General features: G+C 37.4%; 1 protein-coding gene across 3 annotated transcripts; it reads left to right on the top strand.

The window, feature by feature from the left end:
• The first annotated feature begins 640 nt into the window (after window positions 1-640).
• On the top strand, window positions 641-16,485 carry cbsb (cystathionine beta-synthase b). 3 transcript variants are annotated; one of them, XM_052142482.1, is made up of 15 exons: window positions 641-762; window positions 4,561-4,890; window positions 5,834-5,940; window positions 8,382-8,516; window positions 8,855-8,934; window positions 9,240-9,444; window positions 9,580-9,671; window positions 11,562-11,687; window positions 12,119-12,203; window positions 12,284-12,389; window positions 12,783-12,860; window positions 13,081-13,215; window positions 13,870-13,978; window positions 14,293-14,377; window positions 15,398-16,485. In XM_052142482.1, exons 2-15 carry the CDS (start codon window positions 4,568-4,570, stop codon window positions 15,532-15,534), a joined length of 1,803 nt encoding a protein of 600 aa, XP_051998442.1. In that variant the 5' UTR covers window positions 641-762; window positions 4,561-4,567; the 3' UTR covers window positions 15,535-16,485. The 3 variants fall into 3 exon arrangements, with proteins under 3 accessions (XP_051998442.1, XP_051998443.1, XP_051998441.1); XM_052142483.1 differs by having other exon boundaries at window positions 703-842; XM_052142481.1 differs by lacking the exon at window positions 641-762 and adding an exon at window positions 2,153-2,273.
• The last annotated feature ends 272 nt before the right edge of the window (window positions 16,486-16,757 follow it).

Raw genomic sequence — 16,757 nt, 5'->3', positions numbered from 1 at the left:
ACTAGGAAGTTTAATAGAGCTTGAAATAATGATCGTGCCTAGAGACTTCAATAGGAAGATTGGGGGGAACACTAACATTTTAGTCTGTTCTCACCCAAAACTTACTGGATCGCTTCAGAAGACATTGATTAAACCTCTTAAATCTTATAGATTACTTTTATGCTGTATTTCCTTTATGGAGCTTTTGAGTCGTGGTCACCATTCACTTGCATTGTCTGGACCTATAGAGCTGTGATATTCTTCTGTAAATCTTCGTTTGTGTTCAGCAGAAGAAAGTCATACACATCTGGGATGGCATGAGGGTGAGTAAATGATGAGAGCATTTTCATTTTGGGCTGAACTATCCCTTTAAGTAAGCATACAAGATATGCATATTTCAAAGAACTTGATGTTAGTGCATTTTTTTCTACCAGTTAAATTGAATTAAAAGACTTTATTTGTTAAAACGTTAGAAATACCCCTGTGAGGTCAGTTAAGTGCATCTGAATGGTAAAAGTCACTGCTAACTGTGGGGCTTTTAAACATGTCGAGGGCACGACTAAATGTCGATATGTCATTGGTCAAGAGGAAAGTACAGACACCCCCGCCGTAACCAATTAGCGCTCCACCCCATTCAAGCCACGCTTCTTCACGATTGGACGCCTGCTTGACTCTTAACGCATGTGAGCAGCTGGCACGCCTTCTCTTTTACGCTACTTACACTACGGGCAGGTCATCTGTGCACCTCATCGGCTTATAACTTTTACTCTATCTGAAACGCAGGTGAGTAAAATACACCGTTTTCATCCAGCCGCTGTAGCTCTTTAAGGAAAACGTTTAAATAATATCTTCACAAAGACTCGGTAAGAGAATCAACATGTCACACAAAGACACAATGATGTATGGAGATGATGAATACGTCTGAAACTATAGTTTGTCAGAGGGGTTTCCTCTCTTTCATTTTAATTAATTTGTATTCGCCTGTTGTAGCTGATGATAATAAGATGTTGAGAGCTGCGCGAGCATGATGAAATAGACCTCCTGCTTCACAGAATGACGATTAGCACAGCCGCTATTGCGTCATCTTACGTTTTAGTGTGCAGTTTCATTAATGTAGCGTGTAATTATATTTTTTTCATGCCATGTCTACATATAGCTGCTGTGCATATTGCAATGTAGAATTAATTGATTCAGTAATTGTTTGTTGCCCATTATCATGTTACACTTTTCAGCCACAACAACACTGCAAAATACTTTTTTTCTTTTTAAGCATAAAAAAAATACTTTATACGTTCTTAAAGTGGGGGGTGTTATTTGGGTGTGTGTTATTTGTGTGTGGGTGTTATTTGTGTGTCAATAGTAAGATTTTAGATAAAAATTAAGCAATATTCATAAAATAATCCTTTAATTGTTTATGATTTCTTTTAGGCTAAGCTTTTCTCATTCCCTGAGAACTGCCTGTACATAAATCAGCAACGTGCGGTTTAAAATAGTTTTTCATAAGAGTATAGCATTTCAATGACCATTTCCCAAAATGATCTTCTATCAGTCACCCATATAACAATTATATACATGTTTTGGATTACTTGTCTACTGAAGATTACGGTATTTGTTCTCAAAGATGGGATCTCAATTCACAGAGATTTAAAGTGGAACCTTTAAACAAAATAGTAAATTCTGTGATTGTTTTTGTGCTGTCCTATCATTATTAGGCATCTGTGGTTTTCTTAAGGTTGGGAACATTTTTGGGAAGCATTACACTCCTAAGAAATTGTCTCCAAGTTATTGCCAGGGTTTGTTTGAAAGAGTTGTCTGGAAATTCAACATACATACAAGATCACTGAAGGGTGATTGTGGAAAGCAGATGTGTTGTGGCTTTAGCTGAAGCTTTCTTTTTAGAGTGTGTGTCATGTTGGCATGATTGTTACTTATGATGCTCTCAGTTTATACTGTATCTTTTCAGCAGAAGAGGTTTTTTTTTTTGTCAGGAAATCCGTTGTGTGAGTTCCATTTTCTTCTTCATGGCTATCATACTGTTTGGCAATGGTAAACATTACAAAACATTAGTCCTAGAAATTAAGCACTGTGCACGATGTGTTTTTCCTCTCGGAGAAGCTCATTCAGTCCTAAGATTTACTTTTGGTTGAACTGCTTGTTTGGTGTTGTGTTTCAGATCACTGTTTATTGCATAAGAGGCACTTCCTGGCAAACCTACTAACACGTGAGGTATAAACTTGGTCGAGCACAGCCGTTCGGTTCTCAAGAGATATCCAGCCATCTCCAGCTCCTACTGGGTGTGTTTTGTGTTGACAGACGTTTTTCATAGAGATATATTGACAGTTTTACAGTTTGTTACCCAATAGATCTCCAAAGGGTGTTCTATTTGATGTTCACCACTGGTAATAGCTTTTTATTAGGGATCAACCTTTGCTTATCCATACTGTGGATACAGATTGGAGTAATATGTGCTTGTTTTACAGTCTTTGTGATTGTTGCTCTTTTGAGATTAGGGAAAATTATGGTTCTAATCTAATAGATTAATATTGTTATGTGTTTTTGTACACATTCTGAATGATACAGTGTTGCTTTCTTCCTCTCTTTGTCTTTGATAAGCAGTATTATCATACTTTGAGATAATTGTTTGACGTCTGTGAAAAGATCAATTGGGAATGTTTATTTATTTTACAGGGTTATTTACACCCTGATAAACAATGTCATCTTAAAGGTGCAGTATGTAAGATTCAGAAACCCTTGTTATTAATGACACTTGTGGCCGATAAGTGAACTGCAGCCAGCTACATGTTGCTCGTGCACACACTCCATAAGAACGAGAGCATCGACCAAAACAATGGCGTAACATACAAAAGATTAAACGTGATTCACCGACATCATGCTGACAGATGAGATGGCATAAATAAAATTACACAGTTGTGATTGTTATACAGTCTCAAAGTTTGTAGTAAATTATATTTGACTCTTCAGTGCTGGAACAGGGCTAGAACAAAGTGTGGATAAAGGTCTGACTATGCAAGACTGTAGATTGAAGTAATCACTTTTCTTTGCATGATACATTGACTACAATTATACAATTGCTTATGTCTGCATTAGCTAGCTTGCCAGCTTTGTCAATAGCTAAAGCTAAATTTGGTGGATGATGATGATAGTAGCTGTTTATAAAACAGACCGTACATTTATAAATGGGTTGACACAATTCAGTATTGATGTGATTCCATCACAACAGATATTTTTATATGTCAGTCATTCAGCTATTGTTTTATAATAGAATGTAAATATTTTCTGTATAACCAAGTTATGTTACACTGATGAATTGGTCTTTTTGCATTAGCTTGAACATTGTCTAGCATTCATTTCATTTGTTATTGTAGTTTACCTTGCTGAATAATTACAGATTAACATTGATTGTTAATCAAGTTAGCTAAAATTGCCAGATGGGACTCAGTAGATAAATGTGTTTTTTTTTTTTATTTGCTTAATCAGAGTTTGTGTTTGTGTCAGTGTTGTTCTGGGGGCCAGACATTTGCCTGATTCCATCTCTAAGATAATGTTACCTGTTGATAATGAAAGTTGTCACTGTTGAATAGCGGAAGAGGCAAGGCTCTCAGGAGTGTGCATAAACGCCACATCCTTTGGACTTTCCCGTCCAAAGCGAGCTGATCCCTTCGCATGAAAATCAGTCTACAGGCTTTAATAGGCAAACGAGGAAGTCCGGGAAGGACTCCATTTTTTTTTTATGTTTTGTTACAAGCTATTCACACAGTGGCAAAAAAAAATTAAAAAATTTATTATATGAAAATTGTTACATATTGCACCTTTAAACTATCTTAATGCATTGATGTTTCGGCAAACATTATTAGCCTACATGCCTAAGGTCTTTAGCGATCTGGCACGTATATCTATCACAAATGGGTCAAAAAATGCCCATATAAAGACTATTAGAAATCAAGACAATTAGAAAATATTATATTCTGTTATATTTCACCAGCCTAAAATGGTTGGTGGTCAAGCTGTTTTACCGGTCTTGCAAAAATGGTGTTCAGATGGCAACTGACAAGTGCTCCAAACCCCTATAAAACTAACAAACCAGATGTGCATGACCAGGTTGGGATACCAGCTTTTAAGCAATTTTTTTGAAAAGAATGAAAGAATGAAACTATCAAAGCTTTTAAATGAAACTTTAACAGCTACAACATTTGGTTAGTATCTTTAGGCTAGTACAGTTTCTCCACATAAAGCACCCTTTTTATTTGAGCATTTGAGGTTGAATTTGAGCTGTATGAGCATGTACATTTTGTGTGACACGTATTTGAGATGTTCTTCGCACTGGTACAGGTTTGGCTGTCTCTGTGGCATGTTGTGATCCATTGATGTTACGTAAGCGCTTGGATGATACAATTTATGTACAAAAATGTTTTTTTTGAAAATCTACAGTGATACACCCACATTAATGGGGGCAGGGTGTAGGTTGCGAAGGGTCTCCTAATAATATTTATGACAGTCATTTGTGTAGTTGGACAACTTTTAAAACAGCTGGTATAAAGGAAAACCTGTTTTCTCTCATAGGTAAGCCATGCCATCGGTACCATCTAGTTCAGAGACATCTGGGAGTGGGTCTGTCTGCCCACATGCTGCCAAGGTCCTCAAGAATGGGGACTCTACCAATAGAGAACCTGTGATCAAAAGTGAAGGCAAGCTGAAAGGAGAAGCAATCTTGAACTTTAAGACTGTACACAAATCGAACAGTCGACATGTAAACAGTGTGAATGAAGAGCAAATGGAGACTGGATCTGAGGTCATAATGGAGAGGAAATGGATTCGCCCAGATTTGCCCAGCAGATGCACCTGGAAACTTGGTGACCCAAACACAGAGTCACCCCACAACCACATCCCACGGTAAGCTAGTGGCACCATAAAGGCCACTACACTATTTTACACTGCACCTGGGTTGTGCAAATTTAAAGGTGCTGTTTCTTGGTGGTTCTTTTAATATTTTCTCCACCCTGCTGCTACCTGTCATTTCATAGAATAGTGCAATAGACAATGTGCGAGTATACTGTACACCTGAGGCATCCATAATAATTCATGCCAGATTGATTGTGTCAAGCAAGGATGTAACCACATACTTTATAAAGGGAAATAATGTATAAATAAAAATATTAATTAAAACATGACCCAGAAACACACTACATACATTCCCAACTGCAGTTGCTAGAAATATTTATTGGGATTATTCAGCAGTCTCTGATCTTTTGTTAGGAAAATGTCCATACTCATATCTACTAGAAATGTGTATTTAATTGTTTGCTTTTTTTGCATGTTTGTCTTATGTTAGTCAGTGTCTTAAACAGGAGGGATTTGCATAGTCCTGCTGTAAGGTAGACCGTTTTATCTGGATGAATGACTATAAATTCAAGAGTAATAGAGAAAGATTGGTGTGGTTATCCAATGTTGGTGTAAACCAATGCCACAGTGTGCAGGGTCATAGTGATTTCAGTCATTTATTAAATTCCAATCTACTAACATGTTGTTGGTGATGGTTAACATTTCCCTTAATGTGTGTTAATGGTAACATACACTCACTGAGTACTTTATTAGGAACACTGTTCTGATGGTTAATGTGAACATTAATTGAAGCCCCTGACCTGTATCTGCATGATTTTATGCATTGCACTGCTACCACATGATTGACTTTAGACAATTGCATAAAATATGTAGGTGTACAGGTGTTACTAATAAAGGTGTGTGTGTGTGTGTGTGTGTGTGTGTGTGGGGTGTGTGTGTGTGGGGTGTGTGTGTGTGCGTGTGTGTGTCCAAAATATGTTCCATTTTCTCCCAGGACAAAGACCCCCAGTATACTTCCCAACATTCTGAGTATGATTGGAGAGACCCCACTGGTTCGCATGAACAAGATTCCCAAAGCTTTTGGCCTCAAGTGTGAGCTCTGTGAGTACATGTTTATTATAGGTGCAGAGACTCTTCACACTAGTTTGAGCTCTCATGTAAAGTAATTTATTTATACAGAAAATGTAAAATTAACAGTTGTAGAGCAGAAACGAATACACTATATAGCCAAAGTACGTGGGCACCATCTTCTAATTTACATGTTGTGCTATTTCAGCTACACCCTTTACTAACAAGTCTTTAAATTCATCGTCATACTGCCTTCTTAGACAAACATTTTAGTACACCCCATTCTACTACAATTCTATTCTTAAAGTGGGACTGTCATTGAATGGCATCAGTAAAATGATTTACTGTGTCGGGTGTGGAAGAAATTGACTAGCCTGTGCAAAGCCCAAACCTGAACCCCATTGAAGACCTTTGGGATGAATTAAACACTGACAGCAAACCAGACCCCATCACACAACAGCATTGCCTGAGCACACTGATGCTCTTGAATGTCTCTGAATGGGAGCAAATCCCAATGGCCATGTTATTATAACATCTAGTGGAAAGCCTTCCCAGAAGACTGGAAGCTATTAGGGAAGACCAACTCCCTATTAATGCCCATGATTTGGAAATTAAATGCTCAACAAGCACATTTACTAAGTGTAGTGATTGTGTGTGCACATACTTCTGGCAGTATTGTGTATTAAATAAGCAAATATTAAGCAAAACTAATTGGAATGAATATCTAAAAAAAACAGGATAAAACAATACATATAGAAACAAGATAAGTTTAAAGAAACACACATTTCATTATTTGTAATGTTACTATGAGGACCTGAAAGGCAGCCGTTAAAATGCACGTGTTGGCATGTGCTGCTGGGTAGCTGTGTTTATGTGAAGGAAGGGGTAGCTGTACTGCTATGAGTCCAGAGGAATGCAGGTGTTATGTTTCATTCTTGGCTGAGGAGGACGTGGAAGGGTGAGCATTGCCAGACTGACTATAATCCATCGCAGAATCTGGAAGGGATATCTTCGATATTTTCTTTTATTCACACTATCTACATTTTTTTCTTTCTTTGGTACAACTTAAGAAAATGAAATTCCAATGGAATTTGAAAATTCCATTTGCTATCCAATGAAAAATTGGGCCACTTCAGTCCACTCTCCATTCACACAGTTTTTTGCACACTATTGTTTGCACAAATTTGTTGTGTTGAGTTTGCTGTCATACTTATTTTTTTGAAAATACTACAAAATAAATAAAAATATCAAATGAGTTTCTTCAAGGATGCATTGTTGCTTCTAAGTAATTGCATTTCTTGTCTAATCTCAATTGGAGACGTCTTACAGGTCACCTGACACACTGGCTGCTTCTGGTAGGCAGTATTACCTACCACTGCACAAATGGTATCCTCTTTTAGCTAATGGCGAGTATTAATTTCACACCCTGTGCAAAATGAACGATTCAAGCATTTGAGAGCATAAATCATTTATTTTGGAAAATTACATGCACTTTCTTAGAGAGAACTGAGTTTCATATGATTGGAGGAATGACTATTTCTGGAATATGCATCTTACTATTTGGGCTGTTATATGATTGGAGGAATGACTATTTCTGGAATATGCATCTTACTATTTGGGCTGTTAGTTAAAGATCTTTTAATGCAAGCTAATCTTCAGGATGACAGCTGAGAAGACTGCTATGGCCATAAGATTTATCAGAGTCTTGATCCAAGCATACTTTGAAAAGTGCATCTGAACTTTTTTATAGGGTTTATGTACATATATGGTCAGGTTGTTGCATCATGTGTGTTTTGGCTTTGGTTTGGAACAAAAACATTCCATCAGGAAGGACAGGAGCTGAAAACAGCTCTGGTTTAAATGAACCCCATGCATGTTTTGACAAGCACAGTCTCGCAAAATGGCTGCAGTATTTTTTTCCTTTACTGAAAGGTGAGTGAGCATGGTCAAAAGTGTTGGGGGCAAAATGGGGGACATGTGTATCATCTGCTCAGACCATACATTGTTATATTGTTTCCCCATAATAAAGGAATGTTCTAGTTTCTATAACCTGTGACATCCTGTTGACAGAAAATTACTTTACTTGTAAAAACAATGGAAAGCATAAAGGGCAGTTGTGCTTGAACATTGTACTTTGCCTAAATAAGTAAGGATTCTATTAGACTAGTCTTGTGCAGTTGTAATCCAATCTTTCAACCCCTGTCCTGTCTTCACCAATTTTAATTGATATGATCAAGGATGCCAGAAAGGTACATACTTTAACTGTCCTCAAAGTACCATTTTTATGGAGCAAACTCCACCCACATAAATAATGTCATTAGCACATAACCAGAAGTTAAAACCGTTGTCCCACTGCTAAAAAGATGATTTCAGACAATATTACAGCTCTAACACAAACACAAGGTGGTTTACAATTTTGTTTTCTTTTTTTTTCTTGACTTGTTTAAATCAATGTCTTCTGCATGTAATTTCAGTGGCTAAATGTGAGTTTTTCAATGCTGGCGGCAGCATAAAAGACCGAATCAGTCTGCGCATGGTAGAGGATGCTGAGAGAGATGGTATACTTAAACCTGGAGACACCATCATTGAGCCCACATCTGGAAACACAGGTGTGTATGTATGTGTGCGCCACTATTTGGGCTTTCTTGTGGTGTTTATTCACATTGTGTCATTTTATTATTAATCTTTTTAAGCAACTACTGTGTACATATTCAACCGTGCCATGCTGAAATGCTGCCTCTACTCCATTTTAATTGTGTAGTTCAGACACTGGAATACTATAGTGCCAGTCAAAGAATATCAAAAATGTATTTTTTTCCCATTTTAACAAAAGGTGTTATTCAACATATCTAACATATTTTCGAATTATACAGTATGTAGCATATATTTTGATTTTCAGGCAGTGGTAAAAACTGACTTGCCATCTTGTGTCGGTGTGTGTGGTCAGGTATTGGTCTTGCCCTGGCCGCTGCCGTTAAAGGTTATCGCTGCATCATTGTCATGCCTGAGAAGATGAGTATGGAAAAGGTGAGATTGTTTTGAAGATCAATACTGTGTGAGTGTAATGATATAATGTCCATGTAATAATTTGTGTTTATGTGACTGTTTTTTCTGTTTGTGGGCATCTGTTTGTGCCATTGAGAATTCCTTTTTAAATTCCAATTAACTTCCTACATTTTTATTGAAGTAGCAAACCGGATGCAGTGTTTGACTATGAATTCTGTTGTGTAAATGCTTTGCATTCCAATTCACTTAATTCCACATCTTGTCATTCCAATTCAACATCCTGTTGGGCATGGTCAATGCAATTAAAATTCCTTTCATGCTCTCAGGTGGACGTGCTCCGAGCTCTTGGTGCCGAGATTGTTCGAACCCCTACCTCGGCCCGCTTTGATTCTCCTGAGTCTCATGTGGGTGTGGCTTGGCGTTTGAAGAATGAGATTCCTAATGCTCACATTCTGGACCAGTACCGCAATCCTAGCAACCCTCTGGCTCACTTTGACACCACTGCAGAAGAGATTCTGGAGCAGTGTGACGGTAACTACAATGTTTGTGCTGGCACAAAGTTGTGCCTTTAGTGCTTTTATTGCTTGGCTTGGTTGCTTCCTGATGAATGACTGCTCCAGTTACACATTGTAGATAGACACCAAGTGTTGTGTCTGCCCTCTTTAGGTAAAATAGACATGCTGGTGGCTGGAGCCGGCACTGGCGGCACCATCACTGGCGTCGCCCGCAAGCTAAAAGAGAAGTGTCCTAACATCAAGGTGAGCCTCAGATCTATTCACAAATTCTGAATAACACTTAATGAACAAAGGGGCATTTCGGTGACCGGAAACGGTTTATGTGATGTTTGAAATCATTGGGTCTTCTCTTGTTTTTACACTTTAATATTGCAACAGTCATGCACAACACTTGCGCACATTGGATAAGCAGGTAAGAATGCTGGTAAAGTTGCTTGCATGCAAAGTGAAATGGGGCTAATGCGCAAAAATCTACCAGTGTTGATCAGTTATTGCTTGCAGTAATGACATTCTATGTTCACAGTTTAAGGCATTCACATGACCTTGCGCATTGTCGGCTTGTTAAGCATGATCGCTGTTAGATATTGCATTTAAATGAAATCAGTGATGCACAAAAAATGCAATTCATACAGACAATGAGAAAAAAATCATATTAAAAAGAAAATATTATTCATATTTTCTGGTCTCATTCAAAAAGTGTTGTATAACCCATATGCAGAAAGATGTTATGTGACCAAAGAATCCACAAAAAAGGGTCAGATATTTTGAACCTTTTGACAAAAGGAAAAAAAGTCATGAAAACTTGAGGATACTTGAAAAAACTAAAAGAATAGATTTGTTTTTATCCTGGACCAAAATGTTTAAACTTAATGGTTGAGAATTTACACTCCCATGCATTCAAAGTGTAAGTAAAATATTTTATTACTTGCTTATTACTTTGTTACAACACTTGATATTTACAGTAATTAAAGATTGAAAATGGTTTAAACGAGCTGTCAAAATTAATGTCTTAACGTATGCTACATAATTAAAGTTGAATGCGTTAATTGTGCTTTATCGTGATTAATGCATTTACCATTAATACACCATAAACATGGAAGGGCAGAAACTTTGCGACGTGTCCACACACTGACACGTGCAACACACAGCAGTGATTCAGTGTCGGTGAAAAAGTGATTGGGATAGGAGATCATAATGCTATTCGTTGTACAAAACAAGCCTAGATGGTACTTGTGAGAGAAATCAAGTATTTTTCAGCTTAGTAATGCACATTTTATTTATCACAGAAGAATGTCAAGTCTTAACTATCACGGAATGCAGAGAATGAGGCTATTTTGTTCACAAGCACTTTTTATTGTGAGTTCAAAGCGGCAGTTGACGCTAGCACTGGCGGCCTGACGCGAATCATGAATGCAGCTTCACAATTGCTGTAGCGAAGCAGATCTACAGTCTATCAGCTGATTAACATTGTGGAGGATGAGTTTAAGAGATTTAATGCCCATTACAATGAAAATGAAACTTTTGTGGGTGCTAGTTCTTTCAATAAGTCAAACTCCCTCTTAGACTTTGAAAAACATTTATGTTACTTTGAATTGATGCTTGTTTTTTAGTGCATTTCTATCTTTATACTGTGGAAGGCTTTGTTTGGAAACTGTTAAAGCATTATGTTGTTTTTTTTATTATGATGGAAATAGCGCATTTTGACAGTAAAAGAAGTGTATATATAGAGGGTCAAATTTCAGCACTTTCAAAATTCTTATTGACTGACAGCACTAGTAGAAATGTAAAGGGTATTAAATATTTAATAACGAATTACATTAAGAACATTTCACGTCTGTTTTAAACTAGAATTGTAAAAGATTTCTCCTTTCCGTTATCACTTTTGTCTGCTTCGAGTAAAGCAGTGTTGTTCAGCAGCAGGACTTCCAAGCCTGTGGATCATACACATTAATTTGCCCTTGAATGAACTAACCCCCATTTTGTAGACAACAAGAGGAATTTCCCTCTATTGACTAGGATTATCTGCATACAATTCATACTTTTATCTTGTATAATAATGAGAAGAAATGCACTTTCTTTGTCAAAAATTCTGTTTGTTAAAATATGTAATAAGTGTCTGTCATTGTGCCCCAGATTGTTGGAGTGGACCCTGAGGGCTCTATTCTTGCTGAGCCGGATGAGCTTAATAAGACTGATAAAACTCAATATGAGGTGGAGGGCATCGGTTATGACTTCATCCCTACTGTCCTGGATCGATCTGTGAGTGTGTATTTACACAACAAATGTTTGACTGATTTGTGTTTACTGATGGCAACTGACCTTTCACCACCTTAAAACATTACTGATCAATCCTACCTTAGCAAGCTGTAGCTATCCGCCATATTATTAGACAAGCTTGTGTTCTTCTAATTGACTCTGATTCTGATATGCAGTCTCCAGAATCATGTTGCAGTTTAATTTAATAATTACTTTGAATAGCGGCTGATGAAAGATTCTTTGCAATGTAAAACTTTATTTTAGCCCATTTAAGAATAATATCCATAAAACAAAAAAAATCGCATCGTTTACTGCAATCTCTCATTCATTCTAATGGGTTGTTCCATATTGCTTGTCTGAATGAGCAACAGAAACCAAGGGTGGTGGAGCTTGGAGAAAGTGTCAATTACATATGATCTTTTGCTTCGTCTCAGGTGGTTGATAGTTGGTACAAGTCTAATGACGATGAGTCTTTTGCCATGTCTCGAATGCTCATCAGAGATGAGGGCCTTCTCTGTGGTATGTGACTTGTAATCTTACATTTAATGTGTGTGAAATGTTAAGTGTGTAGCTAAGCTCTGTTCTCGTTCACTATGTAGGTGGCAGTTCAGGCACAGCCATGTCTGCAGCAGTGCACCTAGCCAAAGAGCTTAAGGAAGGCCAGCGCTGTGTGGTGATCCTGCCCGACTCCATCCGCAACTACATGTATGGTTCAGTGTTCCCAGCGTTCTTGTGTGCTTAGCTGTGCCGTGAATGTATATTTTGCGTTGCCTGGTAGATTAAGCAACCACAATGCTACTGTGATGTTTTAGATGTCAACCTAGACAGCCGGTTTTAAAGGAATTGCATACTAATATAGCACACCCACTTTGAATGCAATATGTCCACTGAGCACCAGGGTTAATGAGAATTTGGGGAACAGAAAGTGACTAATACAGCTGAAACGGTGAGATTAAGAAATTTGGTTTGTTATTTGTAACATCTCATGCATTTCTAATGCAATGGATAGATCACCCAAAAATAAATATTCTGTCAACATTTATTTCTGAAATGACAAGTCTCTTGCATAAAACTACAGCTTCAAACATTCCCCCCCAGGTCTAAATTTCTTAGTGACAAGTGGATGTGTGAAAAGGGTTTCCTGAGAGAGGAGGATCTTGTTGTCAACAAGCAATGGTGAGCACTTACACATATGCATGTAGACATGTTCTCTTTGGAAGCACCTTCCTATTTATGATTTTCTCTATAGATACAGTTGGAGTCGGTTATCACACTAGGCTGCAGTACTATTATAGTTAAGCTTCTATATGTAGAGGCAGGACACCAGACTCTTAAATTTAATATGCATGTATCTCTTCTTACATGGACTCTTTCCCCTGCCCCCTTCTCTCTGTAGGTGGTGGAACTTGACTCTACAGGAACTTCGGCTCTCTGCCCCTCTCACTGTGCTCCCTTCTGTTTCCATTAAGAAGACCATTCAGATTCTGAATGAGAAAGCTTTTGACCAAGCACCTGTGGTGGACGAGGCTGGGTAAGTTATTCGTCCAGAAACCAGTTAATCAAGAACTTGACCAGTTTGTCAAGCCTCTTAATATTTGAGTCATCTGGCCATGAGGAGATCACACATGCATACTAATGACTTAAATTAATGGAATGTTACAATGTGTATTTATTGCCACCGAAGTTTGTTTTGACAGAAATTTGAATTGGGATCAAGGGTCAGTGTGCCAACTTCTTAGAAATGTAACCTTTGTAGTACATGTTGGCTTCATACATTTTTGGAAAACCTATAACATTTCACCATAAATCACTGGAATTGGGTTAAAAACTGTCCAATGCATTATTAAAACCTGGACGGATAGTTGGAAGAAAATTCTTGAATGATTGTGACAGATAAACAGATAAACCTCCATCTGACCGCTGTATGACTCTACTGTTCTGTTCTGTGACTTACTGAACAGTGTAGCTTCTCCAGCTGGAACACGCGACAGCCGGTACTTTTCTGTTTTTATGGACATGCTGTAAAGATGCAAGCATGAATAAAATAATCCTGCAATTTCTTGCCAAAACCATCCCAACAGCTCAAAATATAATGATTTTTGCATTATTCCTCTTTTGTTAATCGCTTTGGATAAAAGCATCAGCTAAATGAATACATATAAATGTTAATGTTTTGTCTCTGTAGGCAGATTCTGGGTATGGTCACGTTGGGGAACATGCTCTCTTCTGTTCTGGCTGGGAAAGTCAGGCCATCTGATCCTATAAGCAAAGTTCTTTACAAACAGTTTAAACAGGTGGGCACACACACATAACTTACTGTCATACTTTAGACGAAGCAGGAGCATGAAAAAAGTATTTACACAATGTGTTAAGGAAAGTCTTATCAGCTTTTTTATTTTTTGGTCTGGCTGTAAATGACTGTTGGATCTAAAAATGCACTTTCTAAAATATTCTTTTGCTGTTTTGGCCACTTAGTCTTGGAAAAGCTAATAATACTGAATAGTGTTTTGTATCCTGTGTTTTACAGCATTAATGGATGCTCTTTAGTAACCAGTGCTGACAGAGATGATCGGATCCCTCAGTAGTAAACATTTTTCTCTCCTCTTAGGTGCGTCTAACAGATAACTTGGGCAAACTCTCTCGTATCCTTGAGACGGACCATTTCGCCCTTGTTGTGCATGAACAGATTCAGTGTAAGTAATAAAGTGCCTCAACTCTGTTCCAAATATTCCTTCTTACTAATCTGCTTATGTAATTTTCTTTCCTGCTTAATAGGCCTCATAATTTTTTTTTCTTAACTTGGTCCTACTTGTTAATCATGCTGCAAAGATTGTTTGATAAAAAATGAATAATAAAAGGTTTAAAATATAATTGTTAGCCACTAGTTATTTGACAACATCTAGTAAATCAAGCTGTTTACAAGATGTTGTCAAAATTTCAGGCTGTTGAGTAAAGTACATGGCACGTAGCATTCTAATAAACAGTTAAAACAATATTTGAGTCTTTCTACACAAACAGCAGCACTATTCTGGAACAGGAGTTTTATTACAGGATCATATTCTTCGATCGAATAGAGTCCTGACATGGGACACTTGTTTTCCTGGATTCCAGGAAATGCCCTCTTTTTGGCAAAATGCCGCTCCTGGTGTTCTTGTTCAAGGACATTTATACTGACCATACTCTGCCAAGTGTTAATATCGCACCAAACTGAACTTTGCTTTTTCTAACCAAGCTTGGCAAACATTGCATAATGATCAAAGCCCTACAGTATTTACTCTGCTATTGCCTTATGTTTTGTTGCAAGCTCCTGGACATTTTAGGCTTTTAAAAGGTCTGTGTGTCTGTCTGCGTGTCTTGTTTTCTTCCCATGGAACACAAAAGCGCGAATTTTGAAGAAACTTCACATAGCTCTTTCCTTATAACACTTTGTAGTGACCACATCTTTTCAAGTTTCAATAAGTACAAAAACATTATTAAAGCACCTATGTAGTCTATAATACTCCAACTCTTCTGAAGCGATATGATAGCTTTTTGTGAGGAACGGATCGAAATTGTTATTCATCCCTCACATCACATATGGAGCCTATGGTACCCAAAAATTCTGTATTTGATTTTGAAAAAATACCAAGCAGATAAAGTTCATTAGAATGTTGGCCATGTTGTCATTGCAGTGTCTGGTGACCGCAGTCTGAAATGCAGTTTCTGTGTTACAGATTTGAGTGATGGAGCCCCCAAGATGAGGCAGATGGTTTTTGGGGTTGTGACAGCCATTGACCTGCTAAACTACGTGGCTACACGCGAGAGGAGAGAACGCTCTCTGTCCGAGTGCTCTCTGTCAGAAGAGCCTTGAATGACCAAATATGTGACAACAGCATGTCGGAGTGTTGCTTTGTTTCCATTTGTAGTTTATTACTCTGAAAGTGGTATGCTTAATTTTAAATAAGAATCATGCTTCTATATGTAAGAGCCAATCAACAGTTTTACAGGTCATCTGACAGATTGTGTACTCATTTGTACTCAGTCTCTCTCTTTCTAGATCTTATTCTTTAAACTGCCATAATGATGTGATTTCATAAGAAATGGATATATTTAAAGTATAATGTATTTCATTCCTTAAAGACTGCATGTGGTATAGTTCGGGGTGTAGTTAAAGTATTTGTAATGGGGCTATATTCAGGCTCTGTCTAATCTATATCTGTATTGCCACCTAGTGACTGCAGTAGGTTACAACAGACAGTGAATTAATTTGACTATTTATCCTCTGCTTGGAACACTCTTAAATATCTGCAGTGTGTAGGGAGTTTGCAGTCATGATTAACAATAACTGATAAAGCAAATAATGAATCACACCCAGGCAGGGTGACTTGGTATTGTTTCTTGAATTAAAACAAGATTTCAAAGATAAGATGCTGAGTGTAAATGAATAATAGGGTGGTTTGGACTCTGCAGTATAGTGTTAAACAGACCACTCTGTGTTTTGAGCAATATTTGATTCTTTTTTTTTTTTTTCTATAATTCTGATCTCTTGTGTAAAAAAAAAAAAAAGAAAAAAAATCCATTGTTAAAGCCAAGAAAAATTATTGTGTGTGTTTTACAGGAATATATGTGAACAGAATGAATGTAAGTGAGAGTACATTAGGTACCTCATGTTTGCGGTTTCAGTGCATGCTGCTGGAGGTCTGTCGCTCAGAATGTCTAGGTCTCTTCTGTTATGTTGTTCTGGATTGTTAATTTATATTTTCTTGAATATGATTACTGTAATAAGTACTGGCTACAAATAAAGGCTATATTTCTTGAAGGAGAGGTGATTGTGACTCTGCTCTTTGCCACAAGAGTTCGGCAGTGAGACACTTTATTATTTTGAGTCTAGATATTTCCTGTTAGTACCACTTTTTGCCTAGTTGTACATTGGGGCTCTGTTGGGTGAGTTACTAAAGTAATCCACTACAAATGACTAACTACTATAAATTATAATTTGATCCCTTTATGGATTTGTTAATAAGTAATCACATTATAAATTACTTTACTAGGGTTACAAATATATATATATATATATAAAACAAAATGTACTTA

The sequence above is a fragment of the Xyrauchen texanus genome, chromosome 14, assembly GCF_025860055.1.
Source record: "Xyrauchen texanus isolate HMW12.3.18 chromosome 14, RBS_HiC_50CHRs, whole genome shotgun sequence".
NCBI classification, from domain to species: domain Eukaryota; kingdom Metazoa; phylum Chordata; class Actinopteri; order Cypriniformes; family Catostomidae; genus Xyrauchen; species Xyrauchen texanus.
The sequence above is the reverse complement of the archived record's forward strand: the minus strand, read 5'-3'. Positions and strand labels throughout refer to the sequence as shown.

What these genes read in the sequence shown, in the direction of transcription:
- cbsb (XM_052142482.1), top strand. Translation starts at nt 4,568, where the DNA reads ATGCCATCGGTACCATCTAGTTCAGAGACATCTGGGAGTGGGTCTGTC. An exon ending in GCCCACATCTGGAAACACAG is followed by an intron (nt 8,517 to 8,854) that starts GTGTGTATGTAT and finishes GTGTGTGGTCAG; the next exon opens with GTATTGGTCTTGCCCTGGCC. An exon ending in TTTACAAACAGTTTAAACAG is followed by an intron (nt 13,979 to 14,292) that starts GTGGGCACACAC and finishes CTCTCCTCTTAG; the next exon opens with GTGCGTCTAACAGATAACTT.